This window comes from Syzygium oleosum, unplaced genomic scaffold, assembly GCF_021117445.2.
Source record: "Syzygium oleosum isolate NSW1041296 unplaced genomic scaffold, Sole_v2.1 Sole_v2.48, whole genome shotgun sequence".
Lineage (NCBI taxonomy): Eukaryota > Viridiplantae > Streptophyta > Magnoliopsida > Myrtales > Myrtaceae > Syzygium > Syzygium oleosum.
In genome coordinates, this window is record NW_026607532.1 from 1,134,791 (window position 1) to 1,155,001 (window position 20,211).

The following is a 20,211-nucleotide window of genomic DNA, read 5'->3' on the forward strand; positions in this document are numbered from 1 at the left end:
ATTCAGCAATTCTTGGGGGGGTTGGTATTGGAAAGCAACCCACCGATGAGGCTTGCCCAATTTCGTTTGCCTTGTTTCTAGGAGATGAATGTCAACATTTAGGCAGCGGGAAAGGGGAAAAACAAAGAGGTTTCGGGTATCGCCGAGTAGCTCGGAAGAATGTAGCGGAAGGTTCGGTCTGGATCGTTCGTCTATATACGGCCGAAATGAGTACACATCTATGTTAAGACGAAGCATGTATTGATATTTTGTGTACCTTAATGAAGTCTAGAAGCCATACATATCAGCTGTAATCAAACTCTGAGGAAGCAAAATCAACTAGCTCGCGAAAAATGGAAGCGACAGCGTAACCGACAGATATTGTGTTCCAAACCATATTTAGCAAAAAGTAAGTTTGACTAACATTTTTTTTGGTGGAGAAGGATAAGGCCTCTACACAGAATGAAGACAGTTTCCCAGAAAGGGGTTTGCTTATTTCTTGCTTAGGAGGGAAAGAACAAAGTCTTCTCGGATATGCATCATCCGAAAGTCAAATTTCAGCTGTCACAAAGCTTGAGAACTGGTTGAGGATGTAGAAAAGTGGCAAGGTGCCTTGCAACTTTTTTTAATGGACAGAAAAATCACCTTACGCAAAAAATTACGCGATGTACGCTCATTTAAATATTATAAAGAACTTTTGAATCAGATAAGAGGTGAGTTTGAAATTTGAGTAAGTACTCCAAACTTTATAATGCAGTTGGACTTGTCGATGTGATCAATCATATATCATGCTCCCATTGCATACACATAACCCCGTCTTTTGAACCATTAGGTAGCCTCGTTGTAGATTTGTGTGATCGGCTTACCTAAAAAGTTTAAGATGTTAATGTTCGAATGATCTAATGTCCACGAGCCGAATGAATACTTTATCTGTTGCACATAGATTATAGCACTTAGGCTGCGCATGGCAACTTGCCAAATAGTATTTGATTATGTTCTTTTGTTCCCGTAATCGCTTGGGAATAGAAATCGTTTGTTTAATTTTTATTCGGGCACAAATTCTTGCAAATTTGTTCCCAAAATCGCTTTGGAGCAGAATCAAGAATTAAAAAAAAAGTAGCTTTTTGATTCTGGTAACAAAAATGACAATCAGTTTTTTTTTTTCTTCTTCTTTTTCTTGGCTTTTAATATAGCTTCTAATGTCCAGCGAGAGGGCCACCTCGCCGTATCCGCGAGATTAAAATATTTTAATAAAAAAATTTTACCGGCCATGGCCAGCGACCAGGCCATGGCGAAAAAAATAAAAAAAATATTATTAATAAAAAAAAAATTTACCGGCCATGGCCAGCGACCAAGCCATGGCGAAAAAAAATAAAAAAATATTATTAATAAAAAAAATTTTACCGGCCATGGCCAGCGACCAGACCATGGCGAAAAAAAAGAAAAAAATATTTTCAATAAAAATATTTTTAAAAAAAGTTATTAATAAAAAAAAATTTTATAAGAAAATTTTTTACCGGCCATGGCCAAAAAAAATAAAAAAATTATTTTTGATAAAAGTATTATTAATTAAAAAATATTTTACCAGCCATGGCCACGAAGGAGGAGAAGAAAAAAAGAAAAGAAAGAAATATTAAAATATTTAAAATGTTATTAAAATATTATTAATAAAAAGAAATTTTATGCCGTTACCAAACGCATTTATGTTCTTTTACTATTTCAAGAATAGAAATTTTGGGCTGTTACCAAACGCCTTCAAATGCTCGAATCGCCCAGACGGAATAAAAAAATCATTTCTCACCGGAACTGTTTCCCAATACGAATTGCATGCATGCACACTTTATTAACCACACTTGGTAAGAATATGCTTCTCTCTTTTAATTAGACTCGTCAAACGGGTGGGTCAGGTCAAAAATGATTTAACCCAAATTGATCTATTTAACCCATTTTGATCTATTTCCATGTAATACAAATCCCGTAACATATACCTGACCCAACACATACCCGACTCGACTCATATTGTTAAAATACTTTCATAATTTTACCTAATTTAGGAAATCTTATACTCAAACTGAGGTGAGAGCAAGGAGTGAGCGAGCGCGAGATTTAGCGAGGGTGAGAGATAGTGAAGAGAGAGTCATAAAGATAGGTTGAGTCTAAGTAATTTGTAAACCCATTTAACATCCATATTATTTTAGGTTATACTATTTTAAACCCATCTACGATCCATTCCTACAATAATCCAGCACACTAAATATGGGTTAAAAATGCATATATGACCCATTTTGACAAGTTTATTTTTAATGCCCTACTATAGAGTTCCCTTTATATTTATTTAACAAGTGCTTCATGGACACTCCTTAAACATGTTTAACGAGTGTTTAATGTACAGCTTCCAATGCACTAGCTGCCCTTATGACATGCATAACCGTTGCCCTTTAACAAAAATATATCCTCGTTAAAGACCCTAGACAAAATTCTTAGTTTAATTATTGGGTTCTCTATGTGGCTCGAAAGTTTTTCCCCAAGCCGATGATCTTGTTAATAAACTCGAGAACATATAGAAACTACAAAAACAACAATATCATATCAACTCAAACAATGCCTTGCGTGATTGAAAACTATGACTGGACTGCTAATTACATGCTTTTCAAGCATGATATTCTCGAATTTTCGATCCACTCTAGTCAATTACTGTATGCAAAAATTCATTATTTTTTTATGAGAACACTTGAACATATTGTGATTAACTTTGGATGGACGACACGTTTAAGGATGTTTTCCATAAGGAGGCGACAACTCCCCAACCGCATTATCTAGTTATCAATGCGCTCGCTCCACTATGTCAAAAACTTCCACAAATTCCTCAGCAATCATCGTGGTGGCTTTGACCAAAAACAAAAAAAATCATCGTAGTGGCCGAGCAACTCCCGGAAGTCCCCCCTGTTTAGTGGACGGGTGGCCGTTTTCGGACCACTAACCATGTCATCAAATCATTCCAGAAGTCAGTTTCTACATGCTTTCCTTATCATCAAAAAAAGTTTTGAAAAAAAAAATAATGATACACATGATCTTTAAATTTTGACCAAATATGTAATAAGATCCATAAATTTTTAATTTGACCTGAATTTCAGTGTAATATGCAATATCGACCATGAACTTTAATTTATTTATACATGTTCAATTTAGTCCCTGGATTATATGAAAATGTTCAAAAGTTGAAATTTTATGAACCACATTGAACATGTACCAAAAGTTTAGAGGTCATATTGAACAAATTGAAAGTTTATGGATCACATTGCATATTGAGTTAAAGCTCGCGAACAACATTCAACAAATTAAAAGTTCATGGACCGCATTACACATTAGGCTAAAATTCATGGACCATTTGTGTCATTTTCCTAAAAAAAAATCAATTTAGTCTTTAGCTTAGCGAAGAGCCTCCGAACACAGAAAAGAGAATGTTATGATTTTGATATATTTCATAGCGAATAAGATTTTGCAAGATAACCGTCTAAGGTAACAAGATATTATAATCCTGGTGATATATGCGCGACAATACTAAGAGACATGGAGAATGCACGTAAAGAATCTCTAAGATACATTCCTAATAGAGTGCGCAGACAATTTTTACCCACGTGCCCGATGTGAAAATGCCAAATTACCAAAACCACAAGAGCCGTCACCGCGCGGGCAAAATTTCGCGTCTTCGACGCGTCATGTGAACCCACCCCAAGGTCCCCACCACACATCAACAAGAACCTCCGTGAACCCTGCGCGGTCCCATCGGACCACGGGCCAGGCAGTTTCTCAGGCCAAAAATCTCAAAAATCAAAATCCCGGAAATAAAATAAAATATAGCAAGGGCAGACAAGGAAAAAAAAACAGCTGCAATTCCGTGTGATTTCGTTTCTTCTGACATGTTCGTACACATATATTCGTAGTATTATTATTATCTCCGACGCGGAATAAAACCTAAAACGAACGACTGTCCCCGGACTTGAGAATCTTCCATTGCTGTTTCAAAAAATTGGACCTTTTCCATCAATTTCTTCAAAGCTACTTCGTCAAACTACGCAAGCTCCAGTCCTCCTCCTCCTCCTCCTCCTCGTTTATATCTCTCTCTCTCTCTCTCCCCATCACTATGACTTCCTCCCACTTTCACGACATGGTCTTCTCCCTATAAAGCTCCTCGTCTCTCCACCATTCACGCCTCAAAAAACCCAAATCTTGATTCTTCCCATCTTTGTCCCTGTTCTCCTCTTCGTCCCTTATAATTCTTGAGCTCCTTGGCAGCTGGCAAAGAGTGTTTCGTGGGCCGCCGGAAGAAGCCGTGCCGCACTGGGAGTTGTGTCCTGTCTGTGCGTGCGCTTGCGGGCGTGCTTTCTTGCGATGGGGAACTACGTGTCGTGCGCCCTGTTGGGCCCCGCGGGGCGGCAGTCGAGGGCCGCGAAGGTGATCTTCCCGGGCGGCGAGGTCCAGCAGTTCCACGCCCCCACCAAGGCGGCGGAGCTCATGCTCGAGACCCCGAACTACTTCCTCGTCAACTCGTGCTCGCTCCGGGCCGGGCGGCGGTTCTCGGCGCTCAACGCGGACGAGGACCTCGAGATGGCGAGCGTCTACGTCATGTTCCCGATGCGGCGGCTCAACTCCCTGGTGACCGCGGCCGACGTGGGGGCGCTGTTCCTCACCGCGGGCGCCGCCGCCAAGAGGGGGAGCCGGGTGAGGTCCCTGCCGGAGTCGGGCGAGGAGCGGGGGGCCGAGGCCGCGGCTGCCGCCGTGCCGAAGCTGAACCTGGAGGAGATCGAAGGGTTCTCGACGCCGGAGTTCATGCACAGGCTCTCCATGTCAAAGTCAAAGAAGCCTTTGCTGGAAACCATAACCGAAGACTGAGCGAGGGAGGTAGTTAATCGCGTTAGAATTTTCTGTCAGATCCGTCCAATTAGGTTTAGACGTGTAAGAAAAATTGGAAAGGAGATTTGTATCTTTGTTGGAGGGATCCGTCGTGTATACAAAATTTCAATTTAAAGGTAGGTTGTAATATTGCCTTTCTTTTGCGCACTTTACCTTCCCGTGTTGATTGCGAGCTCGTGAAATGGGAATGCTTTCCAAGGAAAAAGTCAAATACAGGCAAGACATACGGAAACGTATTTAATCAAGTAATTTTGCAAGATTTTATTGAAAGTTATATGCATCTTACATCCGATGTATTTATTATATATATAGTGAACGGAGAATCTCAAAGACATACATACATACACATATATATATATATATATATATGGTCAGTAAAAGAGATTTCAACAATTCTCATGGACACTTCAATAATTGATTCTATTATAGTCCGTGGACTTACGTACATCGCTCTATCTTTGGTAAAGTAGATTACTATTTCTTAAATAGTGTGATTCTTTAATCTTAGTCCCTTCAAAAAAAAAATTCTGAATATAGTTTCATTTTAGGTGGTGATAATGTTGAGCCAATATCTGTTCATTTATTTATCCAATGACAGTTAGATCACAATACAAAGGAACAAAATGTCAATAGGTGATACGAGAACTCCAACGCTAGAGATTAATGAATAGTTCGAATTCAATTTTTTACATAATTGTCTTTCTATTAAACTTCTAGTTCTTACCATCAAAGGAAATAGTAATAGTGCCCTTGTGAGAGCTTAATCTGTGGGAAATTGGAGATTTTTACCAGATCTTGGAAATATATAATTAGGTCTTGGGCCAACAACATCTCAGGTTTAAATTAACTACCTATTCCTCTGCATCCAATATCCACAGAGCCATTTTATCTTTTCAATGTAATGCCCCTTTAGAAAATCTCCTGTGCTTTATGATTAGTTTTTCTTCAAATTCTTTTCCCTCTCTATCCGTTGTCTTTCTCATTCGAAAAGTGTTACTGAGAGCAAGTTTTTTTGAAGTTTGATCAAGGATATTTCCAAAATGGAGTCATCACTCCTGTAGAATCATGAGAGCCTGAAGTCTCTTCCTATTATCTTATACCTACGATGTCTTATTAATGTGTTGCGAGGTATTTCGCTCGTATGATAGTTATTCTCTTAAGAGAGAAATAAGACCATATCGTTTCCCTTAGGAGAGCGAAATTAATTTAAAAATGCCACGTCAACATTTTTTGTTAGACAAATTGACGGTATTAACGGAAAGACTCGATTGCACCAATTTGACAAGTTTTAAATATAATTGCACCTTTTGAAAATTGTATGATTCAATTGCACTTTCGTCACAAATTTTATGGCTTTTAAAGCACTTATCTCAAACCGATATTAAAGGAGGTAAAGAAATCGAAGAGATGAAAAACATATCTGTCGTGGTTCGGGCCATTCACTTGGTCTACTCTATTCTCCCAGCTCTGACAGCCTCAACAAGGCTGAAATTTACTATATAGTCCTTACTATGTTACAACTGGTAGAAAGTGCTGCTTCTACACGAACCCTTCAATAGCTTCTTCTACAAATTCAATCGCCTCTCACAACACTGCGTCACTCTCTTCTCATCGAGTATTCACACTCTTAACAGAGATTTACGATAAGAAATTACTCAATTTTGCATAAAGGGAAAGCCAGAAAATTTGGTGCGACTAAGAGATGACTCTTTTTTTTTTTTTTATCATATTGCCACACTAGAGATGACTCTCTCCTCCTTTTTTGAGTCGCGCGAGGACAGACGTACAAAGGACATCACGAGGATCAACCGCGCAAGAGTAAACGAAGAACTCATGCGTGGCTTCGTGGGTGCTCCATCCATGCCATGATTTCTTCAAGCTACACGAAGAGATTTCAACACACTGATTTATATGCTGTGAGTTTTACATCAATTGAGATGTTTATTTATAAACACATGGGGTTTTTGTATAATCTAAATATGGAAAACACTTGAGCGTCTAAACGTTTGTAATTCTGATTCTCCGATTATAGTGAATTATTTGTTATTTGCTCAATGTAATTTTAAACCTTTTGACGATTTATCAACGTAGTCCTTTCGGCTAAGTTTGACCGAAAATTGCTGATTGGACGATGGCCATCCTATGTGGCACGGCCAGTGCTGATGTTAACATCCATTGCAATTTTTTTCTTGTCATTTCATTGTGCATCATTCCGCTGGCCATAGTCGAGGGACCTACACGCCCTCGTTGGCACTAGGCGAGGGTCGCCAAGCCCTTGCTAGCTGTGAGGCACGCAGGCCCTTACCTACCTTAGGGGAGGGTCACAACCCTCCCCCAAATTTGGGCGGCGAGGGCTCGAGGCCCTCAGGCACGGCGAGCGAGTGTTCAAGGGTTGCAGCCCTTGACCATTGGCTGTTGAGAGTCGCGAGCCTCGTGCGAGAGCCTTAAGCCCTCACCGGGCACTAGTCAATGTGCCAATTCGATTCGGTTTCCACCGATACCCAAACCAACCCGGACACAAATGACATATTTTTGTGACCCGAACCGAAACGGCAGTTCGGATCGGTCTGGTTCGGGTTTTGATTTCCCTCTTCATTTTTGTGGGCTTCTTCTTCTTCCCTTCACACCCTCTATTACAGCAAAAGCTGCTACAGAAATAGACGCCATATCAATGAAAAAAAATAGACGCCATGAACAGATCTTGGGATCGCCTGCAACAAGGACGGATCCTGAGAACGCCACGACCGTGCGAGCTCCGCGACGTCGTCGACGTTCACCGGCGACAATGCGCCTCTTCATTTGGAGTTGATGAAGCTCCATGACCACCAATCTCATTGAGATCTGGACGGCCATGGAGGAGAGGCGCAAACCACCTAAGGGTGGCCCAGCAAAAAGAGTGGCTCGCCGGCTAACTCGTACATTCTCAATGAAGTGGCAGCAAATGAGAAAGACAACAGAGCTCGGCCGTGGACAAGATCTTTGTCTAGAGGCTGCGCGCGTGGTATAACTCCTCGAAAGTCCAGCATTCGGCCGAGCTCGTACTTCCCATGGAGAACTGAGGACTTGGCGCTGCTTTTGGGATCCGCCAGGCGAGCATCCAACCTTTTGCACCAAACGATGTGGTTTTCTTTTCCTTACACTAAGATTGAAATTGAGAAAGTTTTTGCTGGGGGAAATGAGCGAAAAACTAGAATAGAGCAGCTTCACCCGTCCTCGACGTGTTTCCGGCGACAATTTCGGCTGCCAACGGTGGCGGAGAGGGCAAGGGAGGAGACAGCGGTGCTGGGATCGCAATCTCTTTACATGAAAAAGAAAATATTCTCTGAATGGAAAAGATGAAAGACACGTTTTCAGGCATCAAATAAGGAGAGAGATTAAACATGGTCGTTTCGGTTCGTTTACCCGAACCGTCGAACTACCCATATTCCTTTACTTATCACCCGACCCGAATTCCTTTATTTATTTTTGGTTTGGTTCTGTCCGGTTAGGGTATTCTTGACATCCCTAGCCGCTGGGTGAGGGTCGCCAGCCCTTTTGGGAAGAAGCATAGTGAAAAGAAAAAGAAAATAATAATAATAATTTTTTTTAAAAAATTTCAAAAATTGTCCACATCAGCGCCGGCCAATGGCCATGTTAGGTGGGACAGTTGGCGCTCACGTTAGCGATTTCCAGCCAACAATAGCCGGAAGAACTAAATTAACAAATCATCAAAAGGTTTAGAGTTAAATTAGCCAAATGCAAAGGTTTATGACTTAATTGGTCTCCGTACAATAAATTTAAGATTTTTTTGGACAGCTTTGCTTATTTTGAGCAGCATATTCACCCAGATATAGTCAATGATCGTGTCTATAGATTTTAATATCTGATTGTAGGCAGCCCTATCAGCAGCTGCAGTGTTTTTAAGTGCTTAATGCTTGTAAAAAGCCAAAATGCATAGTCAAAAGGTGACAGTATATATTATTATTCAAGAAATTTCGATGTCAAAGACCTAGTATTGTTTCGGAAAATATTATTGGGAGGTGGTTCTTTTAATTATGGAATTTTCGTAATGAACCTATTATTCCTGTAGGATTATCAATTATGAGAGCGTGAACTCTCGTCCTATTATCTTTTTCCACAGATGATTGTTTACGAAGTAGATGATTCTGACGAGTCAAGCATCTACCAAATATCGTCCCATTAACACTAATTTTACCGTTAAACTAGCAAGTTGTCAGCGCGTTGCATGGATCTAAGACTATAGTTATTATGTTATTCTAGATATTGGTGTCGACATGGATGTTTCCACAGAATAACAATATGCAGACAATTATAACAAAACCGTCCTCTCTACTTTCATTGCAACTCTAAGAACAACATATTCAACCTAAAGAAAGGCATGACAATTACCTCGAGGAGTTAACATCGTGCAATACCACTTTTCCATTAGTTGTTGCTTTCCTCCAAATTCTCTAGTATTCTGTCCTCCTCGCGGCTCCCATAGGAAGTCGACGTCGTCATTTCCCAATGTTGCGACAATGATCGTGATGGCGAATACAAGATGGGCTTCGGCGGCATTTGCAGTGATTGGAAGCTACCTTCCAACATCTCTATCACCTTCACAATTGGAGGTCGATCAGATGGACTGGTTTGAATGCACCACAAACTCACAATAATCATCTTCCTCGCTAGCACTTCCTCCTCCTCTGTCACATTCATCGGCAATTTCAGTTCTTTCCCGGGCTCTAAGTTCCTATAAATCCATTCTGGAAAGTACACCTCACTGCTGTTGGAAAATTTGATGTCAGAACTTCCGAAGCCTACCATATCAAGAACCAACATTCCATAACTGTAAACATCAGACTTGTGAGAGACTCTCCCCAAGTTTCGAAAAACAACTTCTGGTGCAATAAATCCGACCGTTCCTCTCATGCCGAGAGTCGACACAGCACTCTCTTGCCCGTGACAAAGTTTAGCAAGGCCGAAATCCGAAATCTTGGGGTTAAAATCTCGATCAAGTAAGATGTTATGAGGTTTTATATCGAAATGCAAGATCCTGGTATTGCAACCTCGATGCAGATATTCTAGCCCACGAGCAATGCCAATTGCAATATGATACAGTAGCTTCCATTCCAAGGAACTGCTCCTATTTAAAGCTCTTCCGGAATATATGAACTTATCCAACGAACCATTAGGCATGTACTCGAAAACTAGAGCTCTTTTCTTCCCCTCGTAACAAAAACCTAAAAGAGTGATTACATTAACGTGAGAAGTTCTACTAATGCTCACGACTTCATTGATAAATTCTTCCGGGCTACTTTTCGACTCTGTCAGAATTTTCACGGCCACAAGACAATCATCTTTGATCTTCCCTTTGTACACTGCACCAAATCCTCCTTGACCAAGTTTCTCTGAGAATGAGTTTGTCATTTTCTTCAAATCGGTATATCGGTATCTTCTTGGAGCAAGAGATCCATGGATTCCTATCAATCGCTCAACGCCGCGATCTTTCTTGTTCTTGAAGAGTGGAACCTTCCATGTGAAAATGATGGCAATCGCAGATATTGAAGCACCAATAGCAAACGCTCCACCTGTCCTTTTCAATCACTTAAAAGATATCAGCGATTTACGGAAGCAAGAGATACAAATTCAGTGATTTCAAAGAGATGTTTACCTATGATAAGTTTTCTCCACCTGTTGGATCCTGGAAAAGGAAAATGTATTATTTCCAGGGTTGACTACAATTACAGGAATCTGGTGCAAATTGAGTTTGCTTGCAGGAATTGCCGATAGCAAACAACCAAAGAGTGAAAACCTTGCCCGTGTGGTGAATCTCCGCATTTGCACAATCATATTCGAGACGTGGAAGTTTTTTTCTGTGTAGGAATTATCCGTAAACTATCTATAAAGTGATACCAATCTATTTCATTCTAGCAGCTTCCTCTCCCCTTCGATTGGCTTGGAATGCCACATCCTTTTCCATCTACCTATAAAAAGGGAGCTATCTGCTCTAAGCTTCTGCTTTGGTGCTATTACTTGACTAAAGTAAAAGGTGCAAGGGTAAAACTAGCATGCATGATAAGAAAATATCTCATTTCAGATCAGCAATTCCGCAGCATGTCACATTTGAACAAACAGAAAGTGACCAATTGCAGTACCTGCGGTGGATGTGGAACAAATTCGGTCATCACAACTACAAATGGGCTTCCCCAGATCAGAGTCAAACCCACACTCCCCACCAATCCCACCACAGCGCACACACTCATCCTCGTACGGATTCGTGTAATTCACCTCAAAACCTTCCATCAGAGCCTCCCTGAGCTTCGACCGGTTTGCGGTGAGCATGTTTACCGCGGACTGCAGAATTCGGACCGTGACACTCACATTACACGTGCTCACATTAAGAATCGGATCGGTGGGTAAAGCACCCAACAAGTAATAGTTGTCCGTCTCGGTCCCATTGATCTCGCAACTGAACAGATTCTGGGGCTTGACGGTCATAATCGTCCAACACCCATAAAACAAGGTGAGGTCTTCGTCGTCGCTAACGAAGGTGAAGATGCTGGAGTTGAGAGTGGTGTTGGCGTATTGCGACAAGCAGATGTTGTTGTAAAGATCGGTTCTTGAGAGAGTGAGCGATTGGCGAGTCTGGTCGAGCGCCAGGACGCGGTAAGTGAGCAAGCCAGCGGTGAACTCGGGGAAGCCGCCGACGCAGCCGAGGCGGAACTCCGGCGGGCCGCAGTGGTCGGGGCGGTCGCCGCCGGTGAAGGGGTAGGAGACGTTCACGAGGGGACCGCAGTTGAAGGTTTGGTCGCAGTTGGAGAGGGAGTTGTCGACAGAGGGAGACGACGACGACGCCGTCGAGTGGAGGAGGAGGAGGAGGAGGAGGGCGGTCGCCGCCGTGAGGAGGAGGTGGCGTTGCATTGGTGGGTGGTGGTGGAGAGTGAGAGTGGATGTGAGAGAATACAGAGAGTAGTTACTCTCAGCTGACTAGACCCTCGGAGCTCCGCTAAGCTTTGCTGGGAAAGTGCCATTTGCAACACGCTTGAAAAAAGAACAGATTCCCCGAGCTTTGATGATCAAAAGCCCCACCACCTCCAATGACTTGTGGTAGAAAGAGCTTTGCTTTGTGAGCTCTCTTCAGTCTTCACGTCTCCAATTCATCTTTTTTTTATCCAACCACTCGACCAGAGTTTGTGGAGAGAAGTGTTTACGGAAAGCAGATTGAATAAAGCTACACTAATAAGCACATTGTGTTCAGGTGCTCGACCGATTGTTTTTGGTCGGAAGTACTGGTCCCTTCAGAAACCTTTTGTTTTTTCCTCTCCTTATTTTCTTTTGGAAAGTCACATGTGTTAACTTTACCGTGGCATGAAGCTTGCGATTCAAAAATCTGAAATACGTAATGAAAAATGCTTATGTGATGGTCCTTAATCTAATGTGAAAATAATAGTCTTTTTTGGGCCCCAAAAAAAAAATAGATAACAAATAATTAGAAACTGCTGCGAGGCTCATTCCTTCAAGAATTTATGACTCACGACATGCTGTTATTTTAACAGCAGCTCAAAGACTGTTATGTTATTGTGATTAAATTAATTATCTTCAAAGAATACGTCATATATTTGAAAACTTGAAGGAGGATGTGCATTGCAATAACATGCCCGATATCAGGTAATAGATCTATTGTATCCACGGTCGATGAAGACCTTCTCAAAGCAAAACATGCCTGAAAGCTACAAAAATCCTCCCCCTTATCTGCCTAGCAAGCCTACCACTGGAAGGAACTTTAAGAGACCTCTTCAGTCATATGTATATAAATATGTTAACACTTCTCTTGGTTTTCTCGCTATCCCTTCTACATCAGAGCGATTCTCGTTGGACCCTGTCGGGCCGCGAAGGTGATCTTCGCTGGCTGGGAGGACCAGCAGTTCCGCGCGCCCACCAAGGCGGCGGAGCTCATGCTCGAGACCCTGAACACGTCAACTCGTGCTCTCTCCGCGACCTCAAGATGGCAAACGTCTACGTCATGTTCCCGATGCGGCGGCTTGGCTCAACTCCCCGGTGACCGCGACCGACATGGGGGCGCTGTTCCTCGCCGCAAGCTCTGCCGCCAAGGAGGTGGGGGGGGGGGGGGCCGAGCGGCGACCTCCGCCGCTGCCGTGCCGGAGCTGAACCCGGAGGAGATAGAAGGGTTCTTGTCGCCGCCATGTCGAAGCGATTCTATTCATGCATTGAACAAACAGAACTCCAGCATAAATTAGAATCACGTGCGGAAAACAGGACGCAAAATAAATCTGACCTCCAGCCATCGAAAATCCGCGCAGACAGAAATTTGACAGCAATTATGGGCGTAGCCTACTAAGCCAATCCTTTCGTGTATTGATGGTATTATGTATAATGTGATCCCATATTTTTAGGGATGTGGTTTTAAAATAAAATCCGTCCTTTGATATTGATCCCCATTTTTCTCTCTTGAGCGGTGTTGATTCCACCATACGGTTTTCTACATTCGTACCTTTTCGTTGATAACTGCCCATTGGAAACCACATTGATGGGAGGCAGTTTATAAAGACGATCCATCATTTTTGTACGGGCAAAATGGAAAGAAAATTTGTATTTTTGTTGGTGGGATCCGTGTATAAAAATTTCAATTTAAAGGTAGGTAATGTTGCCTTTTTTTTCTCTCTGTTTACCTTCCCGTGTCTTGTGAGATGGGAATGCTTTACAAGGGAAAAGTCAAAAACAGACGACAAATACGGAAACTTATTTAATCGAGTAATTTTGCAAGATTTTATCGAAAGTTAATCACTTTCTATATGAATCTTATATCTGATATATTTATTATATATAATATACATTGTGAAAAGGGAATCTCAAAGATAGATATATATATATATTTAGTTTAGTAAAAGGGGCTTCAACAATTCTCATGTACACTTCAACAAAGGTGATTGATTCTAGTGTTACGGTGTTCTCTTCCAGCTTCCTGTGGATGTACGTACATCGCTCTGTCTTTGATAGAGTAGATTATAATTTCTTAAATATGATGAAATTTCTTTAATCTTAGTCCCTTCAAAAAAAATTCGTCCTATAAATTCATCTCGGTTGATGATAATATCAACCCAACATTTGTCCATTTATATATTCAATGATAGTTCTATCTTAATCCAAAGGAACAAAGTGTGAATAGGTGATGCTTAAGAGAATCCTAACGCGAGAGATTGACGAAAGAATGTGAACCCTTTTCTTTGACAAATGTATTTTTTGTTTCCCCTCCACATAATTCGATAAAAAAACTTGATCAATCGTTCCAATTTGATTTGTTACCTGATTGTTTTTCTATCTCGGAAGAAAAGTATTAGACTTCTAGTTCTAATCGTCCAGGGAAAGAGCAACAGTGCTCTTGTGAGAGCTTAATCCGTGCGAAATTGGAGATTCTTTACATATATAATTAGGCCTTGGGCCAACGTCTTAGTGTGAAATTAACCACCTTTTTTCTGGATACAAAGCCACTTTAATTTTGCGATGTAATGCCCCTTTAGAAAGTTTCTTGTACCTCGTGATTGGTTTTTTTTTTTTTCTTTCAAATTCTTTTCCCTCTCTATTATTCATCGTCTCCCTCGTTCAAGCCGCTTCCGCGGGCACAGACGGATTGTTGTTTCGAACAGCATCGTTGAGAGCTGGTTCTTTTCTAGTTAGTTCATGGATATATCCGAAATGAAGTTTGATCATAAGGCTAGTGCCACTAATTAATGCTTTTAGTCAAATTTATTCACGACATATACACAGTCGCGTAATATGACTCTTTGAAAATACACTATAGAATTTTTATAATGATGGGTTCTTTTCATTTATTTAACGATAATCGTTTCATTGATTTTGTAATATTTACATATAAAAGATGAGCTATAATTCTCTAATGATGAAATTTTCATTGACCATCTAATACCATTTATTTATCGTATGGAGGGTGTCGTATTGTATAAGTTCTAGCATCATGTATCGATGAAATGTGCAGTATCTTGGTATGAAAAACCTCTTAAAATAATTAATTTCTTTAGTAGACTATTTGTATTAATGAGTAAATTATTATTAATTTGCTAATCTTAATATTATAAAACATACGCAATCATGAATACAACTTTTGACCTTATTTTTCTGTGTAGATAGTTCAAAATATAATATACATATACATTAACAATTATTTTAAAAAATTTATTACCAAAATATACACGATCATAGAGGATAACTTTCTTCAGCTAATTATATTATATTGAAAAATACAATCTATATGTATATATATAAACACATGCGCGCACATGAAGATTAGATATTCACTAAAATGCGCTCATTAGTCCATCAAATTATTCATTAATAGAGTAAACCAATTCTTGCCTCGTCCTGATAAACACATGCTCAAGTTACATAGATCAAACAGCAAAAACTGCTTCTTCAACCCAAGATCAATTAAATAAAGATAGAATAATTCCCGCTTATACGTTGCCCTACAGTCCACAGCCAGAGTTTGATGCCGATAAGCTCCATTTGGGCAAAACCAAAGATCAAAGAGCGTTGCCTAGGCACCAGATCATTTTATGGCTACGACGATCCAATGACGAAAGGTACCGAAACATTTATGTTAATAAGTCGTGTAAGCATTTTCTACTGCATCATAGTTCTCGTAATCCAGAAGCCCTTACAATCCTTCATGGGTGAATGCACAAGTTATTGAAATACATGCCGCAACTGCTGACTTGGAAAGTTTATGCCCAGCTCTGCCCGTCAAACCAATGGCAGGTGGTGCTCGAACAGAGATGCCATCTCGATCTGCCAGGCACATAACTAAATTAAAAATTGGCAAAATAAGGCCAACAGTTCACAAAGCAAGTAAACAAATAAATTCGAAAGGGAGAAGGCAGAGACTAAGATTTATCTTGCTGAATTCATAGGATCGTCCATAGGAGAAACCAAGTTTACATTTAAGTCCAGAGAGGGGTGGCCAGCACATTGGTGAGGGTCATTCACCCTCCTTATGCCTCAGAGAAAAGCAGGATTGGGCGACCCTCACCCAAGACCGATAAGGGAGGCACAGCCCTTGCATGACAACGAGGCGAGCTACCCAACTCTAGCAGGCGATGATGCAGATGCATTGTGTATGTATATAAGTAAACCCGGAGTACAGGAATTGCAACAGCAAGATCAACCAGTGAAAATACATAAGAGCTATTTATAGTTTGTTTAAATTAAGCTATGGTTACCTTTCCTCATAGTTCTTTTTTCACACAGGCAGATAATACCGAAAGGTCATTTGCTGATGCACAAGACAATTCCCTAACAGTCCGACAGGAAGGTAGTTGCACAAAAAGAACCACGATATGATGGTTTTTCTCAAGTTTCCAGAACTAGAAGCACATCATTACATCTTAGCCAAACACCAGTCAACAAGATTTCTCATTTCACAATGGCAATAAGAGAACACATCCAAAGATGAGGGCCCCAATCCATGCAGATTAAGTACATTGTTTGTCAAATTAAGAGATATGAGATCTCCCTAAACTTGCGAAAGGATTGAAGATAGAGCCCCTAAAGACAGTGAAATGAAGGAATTTCAGGCAAACTGTCGCTGGGGTCACCTTCTTCGGGGACAAGTTCAATTAGAACACTCAAGGAATCTTCACGTCTATGTAGGCTGGAACAAATCAGGATCTTATTGCAAGTACAATTGGACTTTCTGGATAGAGATGTTTAGGGGGCTTTGCTTAGCCATATCTCCATATAGAGGCAGTTTAGGGGTAGGGTGAGTTATATGTTCAGGGATATCTCTATGGGTACTAGCAGGTACTTAATTGATTGGAGGACTCTAGTTTCTAATATTGAGAAACTCTGTCTAGCATTTGTTCGGGCACACTGACAGTTGCTATAAGAGACTAGAGGTATTAAGCTTAAACTGTGTTTGAGGGAGACCATGAAATGCCAAACTACCTTTGCGAGATATGCTATATGCAATACCAGCACGATGAAATACTCCCGCGGCTTCTCACCAAGTCGTTTTATCATGTTCAAAGACAAAACCAGCCAAACCGAAGGATCATGGGATGAAGAGGGCAATTCGCACTCCATCGTTTTTCCACATATCAATAAATTGGGGGCAAACCAATGTACAATAAATAATAGGAGAAAGAGAAGCAAAGTCGAAAAGGAAAAGAGAGTAGAAAGCAACACTATATACAAACAAACATAACCGCTCAACTAAGAGAATAACTAGCAACAACTTACGGCAGTTAAAGCAGCCTCAGATCCCTTGTTCCCAGCTTTTCCACCAGCTCTGTTCAAAGCCTGCAGATAGCAGGAAAAGTTTATCCATAGGTGAATCTAACCCTGATGAACGCAATATATCAACCACAAATCCCAAAATCGATAAAAATCCCAGAACGATTAATCACCTGGTCCATGTCATCACAGGTCAAGACCCCAAAGATGCACGGAACACCTACAAATTCACCCATAAGATTATTTTGCTTTTGACAGGCTAGTATCTGACTTGGAAAATCAGCAATTATATGAGAATAAGAGCAATGAATATCGTCAACTATGGGCGCTTTGGCCAAACTTCTGTGACCACTTAAGAATATCAGATCAATTCAAAGATTTTCCAAAGTGCGTACCCCATACAGACAGTTTTACAAAAATAAGAATCTGCACAGATCGGTCCTGCATAGATGGAGGTTCCTACACCCACCAAGTATCTGCTTTGACCTTCAGTTTGGTGCAAGTGCCATTACTAACACTGTCACGAAACATTCAATATAACAAACAGTACTAATCACTTTTGTAACAGCAATTGAGAACAAATGTGTAGCAACATTTTAAGAGAGGAAACACACGCTTATTGTGAGGGAACGCCACCTTTACATGGCAAAGGACAAAACCACTAGAACTTAAGTATCTAACCGCAGTATCTTTTGAATTATGTGCCATATGTTGAAAAAGAACAGCCTGTGACAGCCTTAAGGTGGTTGAAACCATATTGGCCATTTTTCAGATAAATTATCTCCCTCCCTTTGTTACCGTCACTATATCTATTTGGGGTCATTTTTCTAGCCATCATAAGGAATATAACAAGTTGATCAAATGCTTATAAAGGAATTATATCTTGCTCTACGATTAATCTTGATCTGATAGTCTGCATATAATAAACAAATTCTTGAGTTCATGTATTTTGTGACACTAAAAATTCAAAGCAGCTTCGTAAGTAAAAGAAAGCACGTATCAACCTGAATTAAGACCAGCAGAAAGCACCCCAGAGGCTGCCGAATTAGCAACAGCATCATAGTGTGAAGTGTCACCCCTTATCTATTGACATTTTAAGACATGTCAATTAGCCCCAAACAGCAAGTTATTCACATCCTAAACAGGATGAAGGGACCAGGACTTGGAGGAATCCATCAGCAAAATATACTGTGACCAGAAGGAAAGGAAAACATACCACAGCCCCAATGCATAAGATTGCGTGATATTTTTTAGACTTCCCTAGCTTTTCGGCAACAACGCCTATTTCAAAACTGCCAGGGACCCATACAACCTGATGACAATGTAAGACTATTATCTCTACCAACTCTACAAACAGGAACCATGCAAAGTCCCAGAGCTGTGGGCATGTGGAATGTAAGAGCTACAGAGTTTTACTCACGTCTATGTCCTCTTCTCGTACTGAATATTTTCTGAAAGTGTTCAGAGCACCCTCCAGTAGGAGCTTTGTCACAATCTCGTTGAACCGTGCTATAACCTTTACAATGAAGTAATGAAAAGAAACTATGAACACGCACTTCAAGTTGAAATAACCGAATCATCAAAATAAGATAGGGTAGATTCACCAATCAGTTTATTCTTGTCACACTACCTTGGATGAAGAATATTTAAATCAGAACGTACAAAGTGAAAGCAAAAAGAAAAAGAAAACTATTTTTTCATGCGAGAAAGACTAATTAAAACTTGAATAATCTTATCATTGCATTACAGAGGCTACTCAAAATCCTTCGTTGCAACCAGTGGTTTTTCAGGTGTAATACCTCTCAGTATTAATAAAAATCCACACTGAAAGACAAATTCAGAAGTCCAATTTCATGTGGTTCAGGTTTATATCATATTGACCGAAGGAAATATCCTGAAATAGTGACATACTAATGTAAACATCTAGCAGCTGCAATTTTACCAGACAAATTAAATCAAACAATAATCACCAGACAGCAACTTATATCACACGGTCTATCAGTCTGCATCACGTACGTTTCATATGGCAAAAACCCACGGAATATGTGTTTTAAAGAGAACCCCATGAACATCTACGAAGCAAGCCCCATGACAATGGCAAACAAGCAAAGTTTCGGCATAGTGGTGAACCAGCTTATGAGATTGACAAAAATTGTCAAAACCTTCGCAACGTTTTAAAAATTCCCAATGAAACACCAAAGAGAAAAGTACCGCTGACTACATAATGTAATTATTTCCCACCTACCGATAACAAAGGTACATTCATTAGACGTTTCAGCGCAAAGACAGTCCTTTCAAAATACCTATCTAATATGTGACCCTTCGAAGCAAATGTGTTCAAATTCATCCATTCCATGAACGTCCAATTCACAAGCTCCTCCCAATTCAAGCGACAGATTAAAGATAAATTGGGTTTTCATGAGATATCGTTCAGTGACGAACCTCAATAGTCCCTCGGATCAAATCAACATGGGGCGAAAATACACGCCGAATGAATATGAACAAATCAAAAAAGAAGAAGTCAAAAAAATGGGAAACCGACCACGCCAAAGCGAAGGCCCGCGGTTCCGGTGACGGATCCCTCCAGGTGCCGAACCGCAGCCGTTCGCAGCAATGAGGAGGAAGAAGGCTTCCCCTGCCGTATCGGAAACTGAGCCCGAGCCCCTAAAACGAAAGAAGGCAAAGAAGCAATTGAAGCAAGCTATGGTGAAGAACAGATACGAAAAGGGGGCGAAGGAACCGAACCTTGCAAGGAAGAGGAGATGGAGATGGCGGCCGGTTTCGGCCGCTCGCAAGGCGAGTGAAGATGGAGCTGATGAACGAGCGAAGATGGAGATGATGAGGATGAGGATGAGGATGATGATGATGATGAAGATGGAGGGAGGCAGTGAGGAAGGGAGCAAGGGTCGAGCGAGAGGGTGAATGGCGCCATTGCTGTGGTGGCTGTTGTCTGCGCGTTGCTCCGACAAAGCGCGATGAAGTGTGGTCGTGGGTGGGTTTTATTTGGCTGAGATTCAGGGTTTTGACTTGTTTTCTTATTGGGAAAATGACACGGGCCCCAACTTTGGC

General features: G+C 40.9%; 3 protein-coding genes across 4 annotated transcripts; 1 reads left to right on the forward strand and 2 right to left on the reverse strand.

The window, feature by feature from the left end:
- Positions 1-4,065: 4,065 nt before the first annotated feature.
- LOC115681422 (uncharacterized) lies at positions 4,066-5,138 on the forward strand. The gene has a single exon (XM_056306815.1). The coding sequence runs from the start codon at positions 4,372-4,374 to the stop codon at positions 4,870-4,872; it is 501 nt and encodes a 166-aa protein (XP_056162790.1). The 5' UTR covers positions 4,066-4,371; the 3' UTR covers positions 4,873-5,138.
- Positions 5,139-9,125: 3,987 nt separating this feature from the next.
- On the reverse strand, positions 9,126-11,901 carry LOC115681418 (LEAF RUST 10 DISEASE-RESISTANCE LOCUS RECEPTOR-LIKE PROTEIN KINASE-like 2.4). Its single transcript, XM_030605362.2, has 3 exons — positions 11,031-11,901; positions 10,547-10,576; positions 9,126-10,463 (listed from the first exon to the last, which is right to left on the reverse strand). Exons 1-3 carry the CDS (start codon positions 11,794-11,796, stop codon positions 9,319-9,321), a joined length of 1,941 nt encoding a protein of 646 aa, XP_030461222.2. The 5' UTR covers positions 11,797-11,901; the 3' UTR covers positions 9,126-9,318.
- Positions 11,902-15,205: 3,304 nt separating this feature from the next.
- Positions 15,206-20,148, reverse strand: LOC115681421 (6,7-dimethyl-8-ribityllumazine synthase, chloroplastic). 2 transcript variants are annotated; one of them, XM_056306935.1, is made up of 9 exons: positions 19,888-20,148; positions 19,685-19,806; positions 18,563-18,658; positions 18,359-18,454; positions 18,147-18,225; positions 18,023-18,055; positions 17,316-17,362; positions 17,149-17,208; positions 15,206-15,699 (listed from the first exon to the last, which is right to left on the reverse strand). In XM_056306935.1, exons 1-9 carry the CDS (start codon positions 20,072-20,074, stop codon positions 15,655-15,657), a joined length of 765 nt encoding a protein of 254 aa, XP_056162910.1. In that variant the 5' UTR covers positions 20,075-20,148; the 3' UTR covers positions 15,206-15,654. The 2 variants fall into 2 exon arrangements, with proteins under 2 accessions (XP_056162910.1, XP_030461224.2); XM_030605364.2 differs by lacking the exon at positions 18,023-18,055 and having other exon boundaries at positions 19,888-20,143.
- Positions 20,149-20,211: the final 63 nt, after the last annotated feature.